This window comes from Hippocampus bargibanti, linkage group LG17 (genome assembly GCF_051943395.1).
Source record: "Hippocampus bargibanti isolate YZ-2025 linkage group LG17, ASM5194339v1, whole genome shotgun sequence".
NCBI lineage: Eukaryota > Metazoa > Chordata > Actinopteri > Syngnathiformes > Syngnathidae > Hippocampus > Hippocampus bargibanti.
This window is the reverse complement of record NC_142750.1, coordinates 4256196-4276152: the sequence shown is the minus strand read 5'-3', so window position 1 is coordinate 4276152 and position 19957 is coordinate 4256196. Positions and strand designations below refer to the sequence as shown.

The window sequence follows — 19957 nt, the reverse complement described above, 5'->3', positions numbered from 1 at the left end:
TATGTAGTGGGAAAAATTGTAAATTAGTGCTTCAAACAAGCTGTCAGAAATAAGCTACATTTTCCGGGTTGAGTGAACGCTGGCGCGTGTGGCTGCCGCTGCTTACCCGCAGAAAAAATATCCTTTGACTGTGAAGTGTCCTTGAAAGTTTTGAAAGGCGCTTATAAATGAAATGTATTATTTGTGTTATTATTATTATTATTGTGATTATGTAAATGTTTCATTGATACAGTATATGCAACAATTTAAATGTTAAACAAATGTTAAACGTCAGCAAATTTCCATTGTCCATGCACGTGTAACGTCTCAATGAATTTATTTTTCACACGGTTTTATAATAATAATAATAATAATAATAATAATAATAACGAATTTAATTTTTCACATTTTTTTAAATATCTTATTTCCGAGTGTCTACGAAAGCATCATAGGTGTACGTCACGATTGCTCCGCCCAAGCGGTGTGCGCGCCTTTGCGTTCATATCATGGACTATCGAAGAAGTAACTGCGCGCTCCCGTACCTTCCCTCGATCGATCTCATTTTGGTGGCGATAAAAACAAGCGCAAATCCTTTTGGACTTTAAAGTAATTTTTGGAGAACAATTTTTTTTGCAACACTTTGGAGAACGAGGACATAAAGACGATGGCTTTACCAAAATACTTTGGAAGTTATTAAACCAGTTCCGGTGCTGGGAAGCATTTTTTTTTCAGGAAGTTGGAGGCTGACTTGAAAATATTTCGTCTTTTGTTTCAGTTAGGAGCAACGGTGATGGACTGTTTGCTTTTTATCTAGGTTTGTCGACTATTTGTCGTTAAAAGACAACAATTTGGCGTCTATTCGGGAAAACGACCAAGTGCAAAAAAAAAGTTCGGATAAATTTTGACCCTAGCCGGCTACCCGTCCTCACTATTCCCCTGAACTTCTCTCCAAATGCATTGAAAAAACATTGACGCCTTATTTGGGGACATCCAAATGTTTATTCGTAACCTTTTTTGTATGTTTTACCAGCATGTCAGCCTCCGTAGTTCCTCCAAAGGACCACTTCCCGTCGAAACCCCCCACGTGACCTTCTAATATTTTTTTTTTCTTCCTTATTGGGGGTTTATCAACTTACAATCATCAACTCGGCGTGTGTGAGACCCTCGGATACTCGGTGGGCAACAACACGGCCCCCGGCACGAATGTGCTCTGCTTGACGGCGCGTGCCCGTCGCCACTGAATCAGAAGAATGCGCGTGCACCATCACGACGTCACCTGTCATCGCGGGTGGGGGGGAGGACACACGTATGCCAACTCAGGTGAGGACCCCCATACCTCCAAAGTTACACTTGCACGAGTGAATAAAAGAACCTGAACTACGCAAATGATATGTCATTGTGATAAAAATGCAGAATAAATATGTCATAGTTAACCTATTCACCGGCAGACACGTGCAAAAATGTGTCCACTCCAGTGCCAGGGTTTTTGTCATTATCACTCAAATTCCAGAACCCACAGAATATTGAGTTTTAGGACTAGATAAACATTCAATGCAGCGTAAGAAACCTCAGTCTCTCTTCTTTCATCAGAAAAAGAGTTAATTACTAAATTATATGGGTCTGGAGTTATATGCACTTGAAATGAGGGTGGATGTCCAAAATACAATGCAATACATATTGGGTTGTATAGCGCTTTAACAATAGCTGAAGCTGTAACAAAGCACTAACATAGAAAAAACTGAATTACCGCCCCTTTGTGGAAAGTAAAAAAAAACCTTGCCAGAGGCCATGGCCAGCGCTTTATCGGCACCCAAGCAAAAAAAAAGCAAAACCCGAACAAATTTGGAAATGGCGCTCTACGTCATATATTCAATTCCCGATAAAAATCGTGAATGGCAATGAATGAGTTAAGCCTTCTGTAGTTTACTTCTATATAAAAAAATAATAACCCAAGTACTGTATAATAATGTTATCCAAGTGCGGGAAAAAAAATCAAACTCCTGCAGATTTTTTTTTAAACGTTAAAACATGACTAACCAAGAGATGATAGCTTTTCTTACCATTCACAAGTTAATTGTCATATAATTTTAATAATAATAATAATAATAATACATTTCATTTATAAGCGCCTTTCAAAACTCTCAAGGTCACTTTACAGTCACATGATCAGTTTTTCTGCGGGTGAGCAGTGGCATCCACCCGCGTCAGCGTTCACTCAACCCGGAATAACTCAAATAGATAGAAAGTTAGCTGGCTAGCTAATAGATAACTAATAGCTAGCTAGCTAGCTAATAGATAGCTAGCTAGTTCAATAGCTTATAGATAGATAGATAGCTAGATTGCTAGCTTATAGATAGATAGCTAGATTGCTAGCTTATAGATAGATAGCTAGCTTCCTAGCTTATCGATAGATAGCTAGCTTATAGATCTATAGCTAGCTTATAGATAGATAGATGGCTTATAGATAGCTAGCTTGCTTGCTAGATAGCTATCTTATAGATAGCTAGCTAGCTAACTAGCTTATAGATAGCAAATAGATAGCTGGCTAGGTAGCCAGCTAGATCGCTAGCTAGATTTCGTTGTAGTCTTCTGCGCATACCCCAATCATAAGATATCAAGGGTTGAATATGATGTCAGGTTCGGAAAAAAACAACCTCGGATTTCAAAGTAGAGTATGGGGAAAAAAGGGGATTTTAGGTGTGTTATCTTTGTTAACCTCGATGGTCCTGGAAACACGATACGAAGAAAATAAATCAGACATAGCAGCGTGGCCTGGTAGAACCGCTGCATCCAAAGCTTTCCGCTTTGGAGTGTAATAAGAATCAGGAGCGAAAGTCAGCCAATAGCAGCGGGCATCATCCTGGCCTCGTAATTCCTGGCATTCCCTGAACTAACCACGTCCAAGCGTTGTAAACACCTTCCTTTTGCATTTGGCTGCCATGTATGCTAAGTGGCGGATGCTTGAAAGCAACAAAGGAGCCACAATAAGGACATGCCCTCCATTCCTGTGGTGGGATTATTACGCCAAAGGCGTACTAGTCGAATAAGCGGCATTGCGCTAAATATTCTTGCCGGTTTCTGCACTACTTTCGTAGAACATTTTCAGTTCTGCCAGAAAATACATCTGATTTGACCGTCGCTCCTGAATCAGAATCATCTTTTATTAAAGGACAACCGACACCTCCGGACAAGTTGCGTCCATAATTTGTAAAATCACTTCAAATGACTTCTACTGAGCGTATTTTACAAAGATTCCACCGCATATAGCTATATTTTACGTTTTAATACTCGCGCTGAATATTCAGAAAGTCCTGTTTTCGAGTTGATGATGATGCCCTAAGTGACGTCACGGAGGGAATGCCCCTGACCGAGAAATTGATACACAATGCATTTTGGGTACTTTTTTATTTCTTCTGAAAACACAGTGTTGATCGCGAAATTAGAAGGAAAACTACATAAATAAGTGAATCGTTGTGTATATAGCGGTAACATGCATAAAGAAGGTGTAAGCGTACACAAATTCCCAGCGGACAAATCAGCCCATTTCCAGCGTAGCTTGTGCGCCATCTTGTGCATTTTCTGGGACGCTACATTGGAGTCCAGATGGCTCGAATTGATCCGGAAGGACTTCTTTAATCGATTGCAAACATTTATGCTTTGCTCTTCAGAACTATTTGAATCATATTCATAACTGGATGAGTAACAAGAATGCATCTTCTCCGAATCGGAACTCTCTGAAGCCATTGTTGTGATTCTGGAGCAAGGCAGTGTGTGACCAATAGTGATGTCATGAACAAGGGGGCGGGACTTTCTGAATCTGCCCAGTTCCAAGCTCATTTTGTGGCAGTTTTGGGACACTTTAAGTCATTTTTATTGGTGTTTTACATTTGACTAAAATATCAGCCTGCGTGTTTGGAGTATTTTAGATGCTATAAAACGTTTTTCTGATGTCAGTTAGAAAACAAAAAATGGTATTGGTTGTCCTTTCACCATGTAAGAACTTGTCTCCGGTAGAACACACTGCACTAGTATCATCATTAAAACATTACATAGAGGCACTATTTAGTTAGATTTGGGTTACTGTTTAGAGATTTAATGGCTTGGGGGAAGTAGCTGTTTAAATGTTTGCTGGATTCAATGCGCTGAGGGGAGTTGCTGGAAAAGGTGGTGGGCAGGGTGGGGAGGGTCCAGTAGGATTTTCTACGCCCTTGTCTTGATTCTTGCAGTGTGCAAGTCCTCGAGAGCGGGTAGAGCGGTGCCAATGATTTTTATTCTATCTTAAAGTTAATATTTTTCATCCTTAGCAACAACACCTTCAATACATTTTTAGAAAAATACCTCAAATGGAATAAAGAACAATGCCACATCTTGTTTATATGGTTTCTGGTGAATTAAAAGTCGTCTAAATTGTTGAAATTTAAGATTCTCACCAGTCAATATTATTTGTGTAGTTGTCCATGAAAATGGATTTCGAATCTTTTTATATTAAATCCAAATACAATTCTGACTTTTTTTTTTTTTTTTGTATAACAATGATTGACATTTTCTTTCCGCCGTCCTAACTGTCCGTTGAAGTCGTAATTTGTCCATTTTTGAGGCGACCCTGAACCACACCGTGATGGAAGAACACAGGATTGTTTCGATGACTGCAGGCCGTTCACACGTGTGCTAAGAACATCCGCGTTATGTCGAGCTACGTCAGGTCACATTCCTGCCAGAGTCGGCTTTTCGTGGCCAAGATGGCAGCACTCTCGCATCCTGACAATTGTTGCACGTCTGGCTGATAACCTTTTGTCTACGTACATCCTCTGGCAGGAAAAACGGCTCCGAAAAAACTCATTCTGAACTCCAATGTTGTTATTTTGTGTTTAGCGCAGTTGGACTGGCAACACTTCTGAAGCTTTGAAGACCACTCAACGTTGCCACAATGAGTAAGTCAGTCCACCAAAACGCATGAAAAACCTTTTTGAGTTTCATTGCAAAGTTTTAAAAAAGTATAAAAAAAACTGCAGGCCCCGTCGGAACTTCGGTTCCAGACTCCGGCGGGTGAAGGATCGTGTTTCCGTGCCCTAAGAAGTGGAGTTTTGCTTTTCTTGACTGTGATGTCGGTCCAAGCAACACAGGACCAAATGTTTACTCTCCAGCTTGGGTCTCAAGTTACATTTAAACATTGAAAAGCGGCTTTTTTACAACATTGATGTTGTGAAAGATCGATGAGAAGGTTTCTTCAGCCGTCATCTGTACTGTACTGTTGTGAAAGATAGTTAAAGAATTTTAAATAGTTCTGAAGCTAGCAAAAAATAGCAAATAATATTGCAATTGTATGCGGTTATTATGAATCCACATGTTCATCGTAAAAATTCTAACATTTGAATGACAGTATTTCTTAAATGTATTATTATTATTAGGCCGGCTAGCTAGCTATCTGGCTCGCTGGCTATCTATCAGTTATGAAGCTAGTTGTCTAGCTGGCTGTCTATTAGTTTTCTATTAGCTATCTATTTGCTACCTATTAGCTAACTGGCCGGCTAGCTAGTTGTGTAGCTGGCTATCTATTCGCTTTCTATTAGCTATCTATTTGCTACCTATTTGCTAACTGGCTCGCTATCTGGCTGGCTATCTATTAATTATATAGCTGATTGTCGAGCTGTCTTGCTGGCTATCTATTGGCTATCTATTAGCTAGCTAGCTTTCTATCTATTTACTTCCGGGTTGAGTGAACGCTGGCGCGTGTGGCTGCCGCTGCTCACCCGCAGAAAAAATATCCTGTAACTGTAAAGTGACCTTGAGAGTTTTGAAAGGCGCTTAGTACTTCAATGTATGATGATGATAATGATGATGATTATTATTATTATTAAGTTTCAAGTCACAAGTTATTTCCTGGCCAATGGCACCCTCTAGTGGGCGTGGAGTAATATCACACCCCACTCACAGCTGTGTATTGCTTCATAGATAGCACTACTGAAGGCCTGGGAGTGACATGCACGGGCACAAAGTTGATTTAAATGAGAAAATGTTGTACCAAATATGAATCCTACTTCTCCGTTCAGATGAGCAACAGGCACTTCACTCCATCATGAAGGACCTGGTGGCCTTGCAGATGACGCGGCGACAACACGTTCTGCCTTATGACAGTGGCGGCGGCAGCAAATTCAGGACACCCGCTCAGGCTAATGGACAGGTTGGTCTTCACTAATTTATTACAGTGAATTTTACCTTGGCATACGAACTATTTTTCGGGATAGACACGGAGCTGCCACAATGAGTAAGATGTTGTTCGCGAACGAGCTGTTCTCCGAACAAGAAAATGGTAGCCGGCTTGTTTTGGTCCTCTATTCCCCGCCCCCAGTTGTCGTTTAAAGCCACGTGATTGGTCAAGAACGCAGCAGTGAGGGGAGGTACAGACAGGCGGACGAGAGAGTGACAAAATGGATAGAAAACAGTGAAATTTGGACTTGTTTCAACTTTGATAGTTCAAAGGCAGAGTGTAGACTGCAAGGTTAAAATATCCCATCAATCAGGCTCCACAAATAACCCATCGCTACACTTGATGCAAAAAGGTATCACCCTAGTTAAACAGAATACAATTGATGAGGAACTAGATAAAATTATCGCAGAGAAAGCACCTACAAGGGATCCTTCCTCAAGATGGTGAAAGAAGAAGGCTACGTTCCTCATCAATCAGAATCAGAATCATCTTTATTGCCAAGTATGTAGAACACACAAGGAATTTGTTTCCGGTAGAACACGCTGCACTAGTATCGTCGTCAAAAAAAACTGCTAAGTGGCACTATACAGTTCCATTTTGGTGTTTAATGCTGAGGAAACCTGCCACTCCATTACATCAAGCCATCAACGATCATCACAAAGGTAAATAAAATGGCTTTATTATACTGTACAGTTAGTTTCTTTAATTATAATATCATAACACATTTATTATACATAAAATAAGGTATATTTTGTGTAGGTTTAAGGCTTATTTTGTAGAAAATTATGTTTTATGGGGACCTAGGAACGGATTATACTCGTTTTAATGGATTCCTATGGGAAATTAATTTTTGGGATACACACTTTTCACCTTACACACTCTGTCTGGGAACCAATTAAGTTCGTAAGCCAAGGTATCACTATATATAGTTTTTAAAATATATAAAACGCCATTATTATACAGTACAGTTTATTTCTTTAATTATAATACCATAGCATATTTATTATACCTAAAATAAGGTATATTTTGTGTAGTTTTAAGGCATAGAAAATTAGAAAGTAGAAAATTATATTTTATGGGGACCTGGGAACGGATTATTCTCATTTTAATGGTTTCCTATGGGAAATTAGTTTTTGGGATACACACTTTTCGCCTTATAAACTATGTCTGGGAACTAATTAAGTTCGTAAGCCAATGTATCACTATTTTTTTTTAATACAATATTTTTCTTTTAACTTAAATCCTTGTGCCTGTTTTCCCTCAGGAGGACGTCAGGATCAAATTTGAGTTCTCGGGTGAGAAGCGGTGAGTTTGCAAACTGTTCATGTTGGCAAAGCACCAGGCAGAAATTCACTAATCTACTCTTCTACCGCCTTTAGTATCCTCACGTTTGGCCGACCCGTGCAGTTTGATGACATCCAGCGCAAAGTCAAGCTGGTTTTTGGCCACCAGTTGGACTTCCGTTACATGAGCAACGAGGTACGAGTCCAACTATTGGTTGTCGTCACGCTGTTTGCCTTGTTGACACGCCGTTGGCTTCCCAAACAGTTGTCCATCCCGCTCAGAGGGCAAGACGATCTGGATAAGGCCATAGACCTGCTAGACCGGAGCGCTAACATGAAGAGCATCCGGATTCTACTCCTGGAACAGGAACACGACAATGTGAGGCAAACCACGACATTGCAGCACTGTTGTTTCCTCACCGCGCAGAACTTGTGAAAACTTACTTGCGATAGCTAACGGTATTAACAATTACATTTTTGTGTGTATATGTTTTTCTACTTCTTTCTTTCCTTTCCTCTTCCTTCCTTTCATAACTTTGCTGCTGTGTTACTTCCGGGTAGAGTGAACGCTGGCGCGAATGGCTGCCGCTATTCACCCGCACACAAAAAAATCCTGTGACTGTAAAGTGTCCTTGAGAGTTTTGAAAGGCGCTTGGAAATTAAATGTATTATTATTATTATTATTATTATTATTTGTCCAAATCAAGTTTAACTCATTCACGGCCATTCCCGATTTTTCGGGGGCAGCATTTCCCTTTTTCCATGTTAGCGCTTTGTTCCAGCTTCAGCTGTTGTTAAAGCGCTATATAAATCAATATGTATTGTATTGTATTGTATTGTATTTCATAAAGACACCCCCATTTCAAGCTTGGATAACTCCAGACCCTTATAACTTAGGAATTAACTCTTTTTTTCTGACAAAAGAAGAGTTCTTGTGCTGCATGGACTGTTTATGTCGTACTAAAGCTCAATATTCTGTGGGTCCTGCAATTTGAGTGAAAATGACAAAAACCCTGGCACCTCAGTGGACACATTGTAAGGCATCGTCTGGCAGTGAATGAGTTAACACACAAAAGTTCTCATTCATTTTTGAAATGAAAGCTTTTTGCTAAAAAAGTAACTTTAGCGAAGTGTAGAAATGTTTTCTGGCTATTGAATAATAGCTAAGTGTGTCCTGGAGGCCGGCAAATTAGAAACAAAAAAAAATGGTTATGTGTATTTTCTTAGAGCAGTGTTTTTCAACCTTTTGGAGCACTTTTTTTACATTGAGAAATTGTTTAGCGGCACACCTCGAACCAAAAAGGTTATAAAATGACAATCTGAACACCATATTTAATTACAATATAATTTCTCAATTCATTTATGCTCAGTCAATGTGAAACTACTAGGTTAACGCTAACGTTAGCGCTTTCTCATTTAACTTTGTGGTTTTTCTCATAAAGGTTGCCTGTTTCTCTGTATTGACCAACAAAATAATATGTCTGCTTGTTTTTAAGCGACTGGTGTTTCGTTTGGATCTGGCGTTGTCCAGAGCCCAATTCGGCGTTTGCAGTTGCCCTTTTTAAAAACTTCTTGACTGTCATTACGACCTCTCACATGCATCATTAGTTTTCTGGGAGGAACGAAACAATCAGCTATGTGTTGCCATACGGACGCATATTTAATTACCCTCCCGGTCTTTCCAGCACGGACACTGGACAATGACGCGAGATTTTCAGAAAATTATTAATACATGTTTGATAAAAAAAAATAATTTTAAAACGAAACATTTGATAATTTTTCACGACACACGAGTTTTCTCTCAGCACAGTGGTTGAAAATCACTCTTAGAGTGAGCGGAATTTCTCCAAGTCGCTCAAGTGATTCTCTACCGCCCTCTACAGGATCCAAGTATTTCCCCAGTTTTTGACAACCCTGTCTTCATTTCACAGCCTCCCTCGCCGTCCCAACATGTGCCTTGCAAGCAGGTTCGAATCAAAGCCTCACAATCTACTGGAGACGTCAGTGTTGCATACTCTCCGTCGGAGCCTCGGGGGGGCCACCCATCCACCGGTAAGTTGCTGTGAGAAGACACAAGTCAATTTATATGTTTTAATATTTAAAGGGCTCGCAAAATGGGTGCTGAATGATAGATTAAATGGCTTTTCATTTGCATTTAATTTCAATTACATGTTTTTTGCTTCTCTCCCGTGCTTCTCATTTGGATGAAAAGGATCCCAGAATGCGGGTCGCAGCTCGCCACCTCCCGGTTACGTGCCGGAACGCCAGCAGAGGATCGCCCGGCAAGGTTCCTACACCAGCATCAACAGTGAGGGCGAATTCATCCCAGAGACCAGCGACCAATGTGTGAGTCCACATATTCAAATCTGTTTGTTTTTTTCCCCCCAGCAAAACAAAATAATCTGTTTGGCATATTTTTATTACCAAAAAAAGTTTTTTTTTACTTCGTCTTCAAATCTCCGAGGCCATTTCAATGGTATTTTCTCTCATGGAGGCAGAATACACGTTAGCCTAAATAAGTCACGCTCCTTAAAGGACAATCGATGTCTCCGGACAAGTTGTGTCCATAATTTGTAAAATGGTTTCAAATGACTTCTACTGAGCCTATTTAAAAAAGATTCCACCGCATATAGCTATATTTTACGTTTTAAGACTCACGCTGAATATTCAGGAAGTCTTGTTTTTGAGTTGGTGACGAGTCCGTACGTGACGTCACTAAAGAAACGCCCCCTGACCGAAAAAAGACACATTGTAGCAGTCCTTCCATCGCGTCAATGTAGTTTTGTTGTATTGTTTGGTCTGAAAACCTTGTGTTGCACCCAAAAGCCGCCAGAAGAGGGTGTCCAAGCTCCATATAAGGAATTTATCAGCCTGTGGAAACGGAGGTGGCCAGGTCGCCATTTTGTCGTCTTTTCTGGTAATCTTTCTCCCCAATGTTGCCTCAAAATGACATGGAATAAATTATTTAATCGATTGCAAACGTATGTTTTCCTCTTCAGAACTATTTGAATCATATTCATAACTGGAGGTGTCACAAGAAAGCATATTCTCCGAATCTGAAGCCATTGTTTTGATTCTCAAGCAATGCAAGACGTCTTGGCGTGACGTCACAAACTGGGAGCGCGACTTTCTTAAAATGCCCAATTCGCAGCTCAATTTTTTTGCAGATTTTGGACACTTTAAGTCATTTTTATTGGTGTTTTGCATTTTAATAAAGATATCATACTGCGTGTTTTGGGTATTTTAGATGCTATAAAACGTTTTTCTGATGTCAGTTAAGAAACAAAAAAGTGACGTCGGTTGTCCTTTAAATTTGGCTATATTTTAACTGGAATAGCATGTTTTATTTTGTAATTTTGATTTGAACATGATTTTTACAGAAGTATTTGGTTTTTGTTTCTATTGAAGCAGTTGAAAAGCCCTTTTTGATGATATACAGCTTTTCTTGTAATCGTGTGATTGCAGTGTTTTCATTTCCGTTTTGTTTGATACATTTGAATGTAATCAAAATGTTGTTTTGTTTCAGGTTCTGGATCCCTGGAGCAGCGCCGAAAACGTATCTGGAAGCTGTCAGTCTCTGAATAGTAACTCGGACAGGTTGGCATTCGCGAAAGTTCGAAAACCTCAATTTTCGGACCAAAATTTGTGGGGTTTTTTTTAATGCCTCGATTTACAACCATAAATCAGTTCTCGACCAAACTGAGCGCACCTGAATGCACCACTCGTTTTTTGCTCTCACTGGGGATAAAGGGGGGTAAAGCCTTGGCCTTGTCCGAGGTCTTCATATTTACTTCTGTCCATGCAGCCCCTCCACGAGGAAGTTTCGCACGCACCGGGCCAAGAGTTATCCTGACAACAGACAAGAGTTCTCGGGTGAGAAGCTGCAACATTTTTTTTTGGTAGATGTTATTATTGTTTTTAACTCATTCACTGCCAAACATGTGCAAAAAAATGTGTCCACTCCAGTGCCAGGGTTTTTGTCATTGTCACTCGGATTGCAGGACCCACAGAATATTCAGTTTTAGGACTACATAAACATTCAATGCAGCGTAAGAAACCTTAGACTTTCTTCTTTCATCAGAAAATAAGTTTTCCTAAATGTTATGAGTCTGGAGTTATATGAGCTTGAAATGAGGGCGGCTGAAGCTGTAACAACGTGCTAACATGGAAAAAAAGGGAAATGTTGCCCCCTTGTCGAAGGGGAAAACATAGCCAGAGGTCTGGACAGCGCTTTAATGGCACCCAAGCAAGAAAAAATAAAACCCAAACAAATTCGGGAATGGCGCACTATGTCATAATTGCTATTCCCGAGTAAATTTGTGAATGGCAGTGAATGAGTTAATTTATTAGCGAGCTAGCTTTCTATATATTTGAGTTACTTCTGCGTTGGCACGTGTGGCTGCCACTGCTCACCCACAGAAAATCTTATCCTATGACTGAAAAGTGACCTTGAGAGTTTTGAAAGGCGCTTAGAAATGGAATGTATTATTATTATAATACAAATAAAATGGGAAATGGATAAGCATAAAACATGTTTAATCTATGACTAGGTCATCTTTTGTAGAGTCAAATAAAAATAGTGTCATAAATAATTACTTGTTTCTTGTAAATATATATATAATTGAATTGATTCATTTATTGTGAAAATATATGTTTTTACATATTCGGTCTAATGAACATGTAATTAAAAAATGTTAAATTGTTTTGAATATTTCTGAAAAAAATAATTAAAATGGTCAAAAATATTTTATTTTTACTACAACACAGAAATATTGTTTCAAGTGTATTTATTTGATTTTATTTTTGCAAATTAGCCGGCACATTTTTCATTTTTGAAAAAAAATTACAAATGCAGCCATTGAAGAAAAATTCGTGTTCACTGTAAGGGGCGGAGGGGGTCCATTTTCTTAATTCCCCTTTCCGCTTTACTTCCAGACAGGGAGAACCACGTCTATGACCGCACAGTGAGCAAGGGGGGCTCGTTTCCTCGCCGTTATCATATGTCTCTGCACCACAAGGACCTCAGCGACGGTACCTTCAAACGCCCACCCCTCACGTCAAGCGGCAACACATCGCTCAAACCGCCATGTTTTTTCTCACCATTAGGACGCCGCACCTTTCCCCGTATTCGCCGCCCGCAAGGCAACCTTTTCACCCTTGTGCCTTCACGCCGCTCTCTCAATGGCAGCGAAGAAAGCATCGGCAGGCTTAGACCACCCGAACGCCCCGTCGTCGCCCATAAATGTACGTATGACATCATCTGTCCTCATTTTGAAACCGAAATAATAAACGGTGGGGGGGGCTTTGCGTTGCATTTCCCAGCGCCCACTGCTCCCGTTTCCTGGAGGCGGGGCAAGCTCCTGGGTCAGGGTGCGTTCGGGAGAGTGTACCTGTGCTACGATGTGGATACGGGACGGGAGCTCGCTGCCAAGCAGGTCCAGTTTGATCCGGATAGTCCTGAGACGAGCAAGGTACGAAATACGTTTTTTAAAACATGTCATTTAAAGGACAACCGACACCATTTTTTTGTTTCCTCGAACTGACATCAGAAAAACGTTTTATAGCATCTAAAATACCCAAAACACGCAGGCTGATATTTTTAGTCAAATGCAAAACACTAATAAAAATGAGTTAAAGTGTCCCAAAACTACTTCAAAATGACCTCGGAAATGGCGAGTTTCAGAAGGTCCCGCCCCCTTGTTCGTGACGTCACACCAAGACATCTTGCCTTGCTCTAGAATCAAAACAATGGCTTCAGATTCGGAGAAGATGCTTTCTTGTTACTCATCCAATTATGAATATGATTCAAATAGTTCTGAAGAGGAAAGCATAAATGTTTGCAATCGATTAAAGAAGTCCTTCCGTATCAATTGGAGCCATCTGAACTACAGTGTAGCTCCCCGAAAATGCACAAGATGGCGCACAAGCTCTGTTGGAAATGGGCTGATTCGTCTGCTGGGAATTTGTGTCAACTAGTATCAAATAGTAGTCTTGGTGCAACACCCAACGATTCACCATTGCGTTATTTGTGTTTTCCTTCTAATTGCACCATCAACACGGATCAACACGGTGTTTTCAGACCACACAAAGTACCCAAAATGCATTGTGTGTCGCTTTCTCGGTCAGGGGCGTTCCTGACGTGACATCACATCAGGAATCGTCACCAGCTCGAAAACAAGACTTCCTGAATATTCAGCGCGAGTCTTAAAAAGTAAAATATAGCTATATGCGGTGCAATCTTTGTAAAATACGCTCAGTAGACGTCATTTGAAGTGATTTTACAAATTATGGACACAAACTGTGTGGACGCGTTGGTTGTCCTTTAAACGATTCAATAATTGATCATCTTGTGGTGGTTCACTTTTGTCTCAACGTCCTCCGTGGTCCCCGCAGGAGGTTAGCGCCTTAGAATGTGAGATCCAGTTGCTGAAAAACCTTCGCCACGAGCGCATCGTGCAGTACTACGGCTGCCTTAGGGACCGTAACGAGAAGATCCTCACCATCTTCATGGAGTACATGCCCGGGGTGAGTCCATCCATTTTCGGATCACGTAGCAAATGTTTCAACTCGCCATCAGTGGATGAGTGGCGCCGAAAATGGAAACGTGTACCAGAGCCAACTTAGAGTATTTGACACTGACCAAGAACACCACTTGAGATTTTTCCACGACAAGTTCCAGCAACTTTTAGTTCATGGTCCTTCAAATGTGTACACTCGGTGTCAATAAATGACCCTTGAAAAATACAATACAGTGATACCTTGGCTTACGAACTTAATTGGTTCCAAGAAAGTGTGTGTAAGGCGAAAAGTGTGTATTCCAAACATTAATTTCCCATAGGAAACAATTAAAATAAGAATAATCTGTTCCTAGGTCCCCATCAAACATAATTTTCTATTAAATAAGCCTTAAAACTACACAAAATACACCTTATTTTATGTATAATAAAAGGGCTATGGTATTGTAATTACAGAAATAAACTGTACTGTGTAACAAAGTCCTTTTATTTGCCTTTGTGATGGTCGTTGATGGCTTGATGGAATGGAGTGGGAGGAGGTGGGAGGGAGAGTTACATTCCATAAGGATAGTAGGAAGGAGGGTTAGCCTACCTTTCAGGGACCGACTTCTCTTCTTGTGTAATTAAAGTCCGGTTCATCGATGAGAAGGTTTCTTCAGCCGTCATCTGTACAAAAGTGAAGGTTTCGGACGTTTCGCCTCCTATCCAAGAGGCTTCGTCAGCGAACTAAAGTCTGACTGGTCGTATCGGCCCCATTTATATATCCCTAATGTCCAGACCTGGTGGCGCCGGACACAGCTACTGTTCCGGCGCCACCTTCACTTTTGTACAGATGACGGCTGAAGAAACCTTCTCATCGATGGACCACTCCTGTACGACTGAGAGCTTACACAGACGTAAAGTCCGGTTCGGCATCTTTTTCCAAAAAAAAGCGGGTTTCATCAGCATTAAACACTTGATGAGGAACGTAGCCTTCTTCTTCCACCATCTTGAGGAATGAGTCCTTGTAAGCTTTGGCAGCTTATCGTCAGAACTGGCTGCCTCACTATGACGAATGACACTATGAATCCCTGTACGACGCTTAAAGTTCTCGAACCATCTGTGGCTAGTATTGAAATCTTCAATGGATGACGGACTTCCAGGTTGCCTCTTGACGATATCCGAGTGAAGTTGCCGTGCTTTCTCTGCGATAATTTTACCCAGTTCATCACTTTAGAGATCCAGCTGCAAGAACCGGCTCATTCACCAACCACACATCACTCATTGTGGCGCTCCGTGTGTTTCTCGAAATATAGTTCATATGCCAAGATTATATTCTTGCGAATTTAACGTTCGTAAGGCGAAAAGTTCGTTAGCTAAGCGTTCGTAAGCCGAGATATCACTGTAGTCCAAATTGCTCTTTCACAGAAAAAAAAAATCCATGTTTGTCAATGAATCCAAGACACAATCTTACTTCCTGTTAGGGTTCTGTCAAAGACCAGCTGAAGTCTTACGGGGCGCTGACAGAGAGCGTAACCCGAAAGTACACCCGACAGATCCTGGAAGGGATGTGTTATCTGCATAGCAACATGATCGTGCACCGGGACATCAAAGGTAAGACATTTTTGCTTTATCGGCACCCAAGCATGAAAAATCAACACAAAAATATATTTGCTTATGCAGCTTGCTGATGATACAGTGTGCTAGCTCTGGCCAGTATGCGCTGATCACTAGCGACTAGTGATACTATGATTGGCTAGAGACTAATAATAATAACCATCAGCATCATAATCATAATAATAATACATTTCATTTACAAGCGCCTTTCAAAACTCTCAAGGTCACTTTACAGTCACAGGATAAGTTTTTTAGTAGGTGAGCAGCGGCAGCCACACGCAAACTCAAATAGATAGAAAGCTTGCTAGATAGCGATATAGCTAATACATAACTAGCTAGATAGCCGGCCAGAGAGCTAGATAGCAAATGGCTAGATAGCTGGATAGCTAGACTAGCCGATAATGTGACAAGCCAAACAAGCAACAGTTTCATCTACCTTGATTTTCATGCTCCAGGGCCTGCAGAACTGATTATGAAGGCGTCCAGGTCGATTTCTGACCCTGGTAACAAATGATGGCTGAAATGTGATTGGTTAAATGGTTAAATGCTTAATTACGAAAACACACATCTGGAAGCAGCACAACAGGGGAAAAGCAATGAAAGGAAGCCAAAAGACAATTTGGAATTATTTAATAACAATTCATGGACAAAATAACATGAGTCTGTGATTCAGATATTTTTAGGCCAGCAGAGAAGACCTTGCAGGCCTTCCATCAATTATAGCCAAGCAAATCCTAAATCCGCAGAAGTCAATCTTGACGTTTGATTCTAAGGAGCCAACATTCTGCGGGACTCTGAGGGCAACGTCAAACTGGGCGATTTTGGGGCCAGCAAGCGCCTGCAGACCATCTGCATGTCCGGAACTGGCATCCGCTCGGCGACCGGCACCCCCTATTGGATGAGCCCGGAAGTCATCAGCGGGGAAGGTTACGGCAGGAAGGCCGATGTCTGGTGAGTCCGTAGTTTTCATAAGTAGAGTTTTAAAATGAGGGCTTGGCACTGAAATATGACTTGATTAAGCTTTTTTCAAGCAAAGTACCAGGTTGTGTGTGTAGCTATCTACAGTATTTGCTATCCATTAGCTGTCTAACTAGCTAGCTATTTACTAGTCATCTATTAGCTAGGTAGCTAACTTGATCTATTTGAGTTATTCCCGGTTGAACGGGGTCACTGTTGCTGGCTACCTAGCTAGCTAGCTATTCACTATCTATTAGCTGTCTAACTAGCTAGCTATCTGGTTAGCTATCTAGCTTTTAGTAATCTATTAGCTAGCTAGCTCACGTGATCTATTTGAGTTATTCCTGGTTGAACGGGGTCACCGTTGCTGGCTACCTAGCTAGCTATACATTTGCTATCTATTAGCTGTCTCGCTAGCTAGCTAGCTATTAGTCATCTATTAGCTAGCTAGCTAACTTGATCTATTTGAGTTATTCCCGGTTCAACGGGGTCACCGTTGCTGGCTACCTAGCTAGCTAGCTATTTGCTCTCTATTTCGTATCGATTAGCTGTCTAACTAGCTAGCTAGCTAACTTGATCTATTTGAGTTATTCCCGGTTGAGTGAACGCTGGCGTGTGTGGCTGCTGCTGCTCACCCACAGGAAAACTGATCCTGTGACTGTAAAGTGACCTTGAGAGTTTTGAAAGGCGCTGATAAATGAATTGGATTATTATTATTATTATTATTATTAATTTTATTATTATTATTATTATTATTATTATTGTTATTATTATTATTATTTATTATTTCCAGGAGTCTGGGCTGCACGGTGGTGGAGATGCTGACGGAGAAACCGCCGTGGGCCGAGTACGAGGCCATGGCTGCCATTTTTAAAATCGCCACGCAGCCCACCAAACCTTTGCTGCCACCGCGCACCTCCGACCAGGCGCTAGACTTTATCCGCCGCATCTTCGTAGACGCCGGGCGAAGGCCCTCTGCCGAAGAGCTCCTCAGACATCCTTTCTCGCACGATTAACCTGGACGGAGTGTGCAGCGTTGACAAAGACGTGTATGGGTTGTCAAAAAAAAGGTTAAGTTTTCAAGGTCGGTTTTTTTTTGCTTAAAAGTAAGGTTTCAAATGAGCTTTTCAAGCTTGTGGTGGACTTGTCGGTTTTTGTCTCAGAAAGTGTGTGTTAATGCAATCGCCTGTCATTGATGGCTGCACGGTTGGTTAGTTGACATATTGATTTGTGTTTGGGGGTTTTGTGTCTTGTTGGAAAAGGCAGTAGGTTGTTTGAGTCGCGTAAATAGGAAGTGACTGTCGTCGCCATTGTTTTTGCTGGATGCATTGCGCAATTTCATGAGTTGAGGAAGTCCACTCATTTTTGCGGTGACCTAAACAAGATGGCTGATGAATATTTTTTTCATTTTTATACATTTGTGACTTCATCCATCCATCTTATCCGCTTATTCGGGGTTGTTTGAGTTTAGTGTTTCAAAAAAAAACAAGAGCCTCGAGAACAACACTTTAAAGGACAACCGACACACTCGGACAAGTTGTGTCCATAATTTGTAAAATCACTTCAAATGACTTCTACTTAGTGCATTTTACAAAGATTTCACCGCATATAGCTATATTTGACGTTTTAAGACTTGTGCTGAATATTCACCAAGTCTTGTTTTCAAGTTGATGACGATGCCTGATGTGACGTCACTGAAGGAACGCCCCTGACCGAGAAAGCGACACACAATGCATTTTGGGTACTTTGTTTGGTCTGAAAACTTTGTGTTCATGGCGAAATTAGAAGGAAAACACATAAATAACGCGATGGTGAATCGTTGTGTTGTGCACCAAGACTACTATTTGATACTAGTTGACACAAATTCCCAGCAGACAAATCAGCCCATTTCCAACGGAGCTTGGGCGCCATTTTGTGCATTTTCTGGGACGCTACATTGCTGTCATCGACTGCTCGAATTGATATGGGAGGACTCCTTTAATCGATTGCAATCATTTATGCTTTCCTCTTCAGAACTATTTGAATCATATTCATAACTGGATGAGTAACAAGAAAGCATCTTCTCCGAATCGGAACTCTCTGAAGCCATTGTTGTGATTCTGGAGCAAGGCAGTGTGTGACCAATAGTGATGTCATGAACAAGAGGGCGGGACTTTCTGAATCTGCCCAGTTCCGAGCTCATTTTGTGGCATTTTTCTGACACTTTAAGTCATTTTTATTGGTGTTTTGCATTTGACTAAAATGATCAGGCTGCGTGTCTTGGGTATTTTAGATGCTATAAAGTGTTTTTCTGATGTCAGTTAGGAAACAACTTGTCCTTTAACAGTCAATTGTTAGCGAATCAGATGCACTTTAAAAAGAAAAAAATGTCATCTATTAGTTTCATATTTACAGCCAATGTGATTTTATTTATTATTATTTTTATTTATGCCACATCACCTGGAATGTTTTTTTTTAATCTGATTTTATACTCTAGTTGGTGTCGTTTTGACAAAGAAATAGTGGACAGCAATTGGTTTTGTAAATGTCCGCCCCGTTCCCTAGAAAATGCCATCAATTTCTTTTCATGGACATGCAGGAAACAAAACTCTGGCTGGCCGGGTTCTGTTTGGCAGCAAGGACCAAAAAAAAAAAATCATCTTCTTTCAGATGATTGTCAAAAATAGACATTTAAAAAAATGACATCTCTCTTCTTGCTTTTTGGATATAATTCAATGTCGAGGTTTGTTAGTTGAGCCAAGTGACGACTTTGTTCACCAATGGGGAAGTGGGAGGGGGTCTCCCTGCATCGGCCGGAACATTAGGTACACCTGCACTATGTAAGCCACGGACAACCACAGTAACAGGAAGCAAAAATAAGAACAAAAAACGATGTTATTTTTTTAAAAATGTCTATATATATATATATATATATATATATATATATATATATATAGTGTATATATGTATATACGTATATATATGTGTGTGTGTGTATATATATATATATATATATATATATATATATATATATATATATATATATATATATATATATATATATATATATATATATATATGTGTGTGTGTGTGTGTGTGTGTGTGTGTGTGTGTGTGTGTGTGTGTGTGTGTGTGTGTGTGTGTGTGTGTATATATATATATATATATATATATATATATATATACGTATATATGTGTGTATATATGTGTATATATATATATATATATATATATATATATATATATATACGTATATATATATATATATACGTATATATATATATATATATATATATATATATATATATATATGTGTGTGTGTGTGTGTGTGTGTGTGTGTGTGTGTGTGTGTGTGTGTGTGTGTGTGTGTGTGTGTGTGTGTGCGTGTCTATATATACACGTATGTATGTGTGTGTCTATATATACACACATGTATGTAA

General features: G+C 40.3%; 1 protein-coding gene across 2 annotated transcripts; it reads left to right on the top strand.

The window, feature by feature from the left end:
- Window positions 1-475: 475 nt before the first annotated feature.
- On the top strand, window positions 476-18849 carry map3k3 (mitogen-activated protein kinase kinase kinase 3). 2 transcript variants are annotated; one of them, XM_089019124.1, is made up of 17 exons: window positions 476-1299; window positions 4857-4910; window positions 6030-6160; window positions 7452-7492; window positions 7567-7666; window positions 7736-7849; window positions 9402-9522; window positions 9683-9816; window positions 10997-11067; window positions 11276-11343; window positions 12406-12501; window positions 12577-12714; window positions 12793-12941; window positions 13864-13995; window positions 15449-15578; window positions 16355-16532; window positions 17332-18849. In XM_089019124.1, exons 2-17 carry the CDS (start codon window positions 4907-4909, stop codon window positions 17552-17554), a joined length of 1830 nt encoding a protein of 609 aa, XP_088875250.1. In that variant the 5' UTR covers window positions 476-1299; window positions 4857-4906; the 3' UTR covers window positions 17555-18849. The 2 variants fall into 2 exon arrangements, with proteins under 2 accessions (XP_088875250.1, XP_088875248.1); XM_089019122.1 differs by having other exon boundaries at window positions 4852-4910.
- Window positions 18850-19957: the final 1108 nt, after the last annotated feature.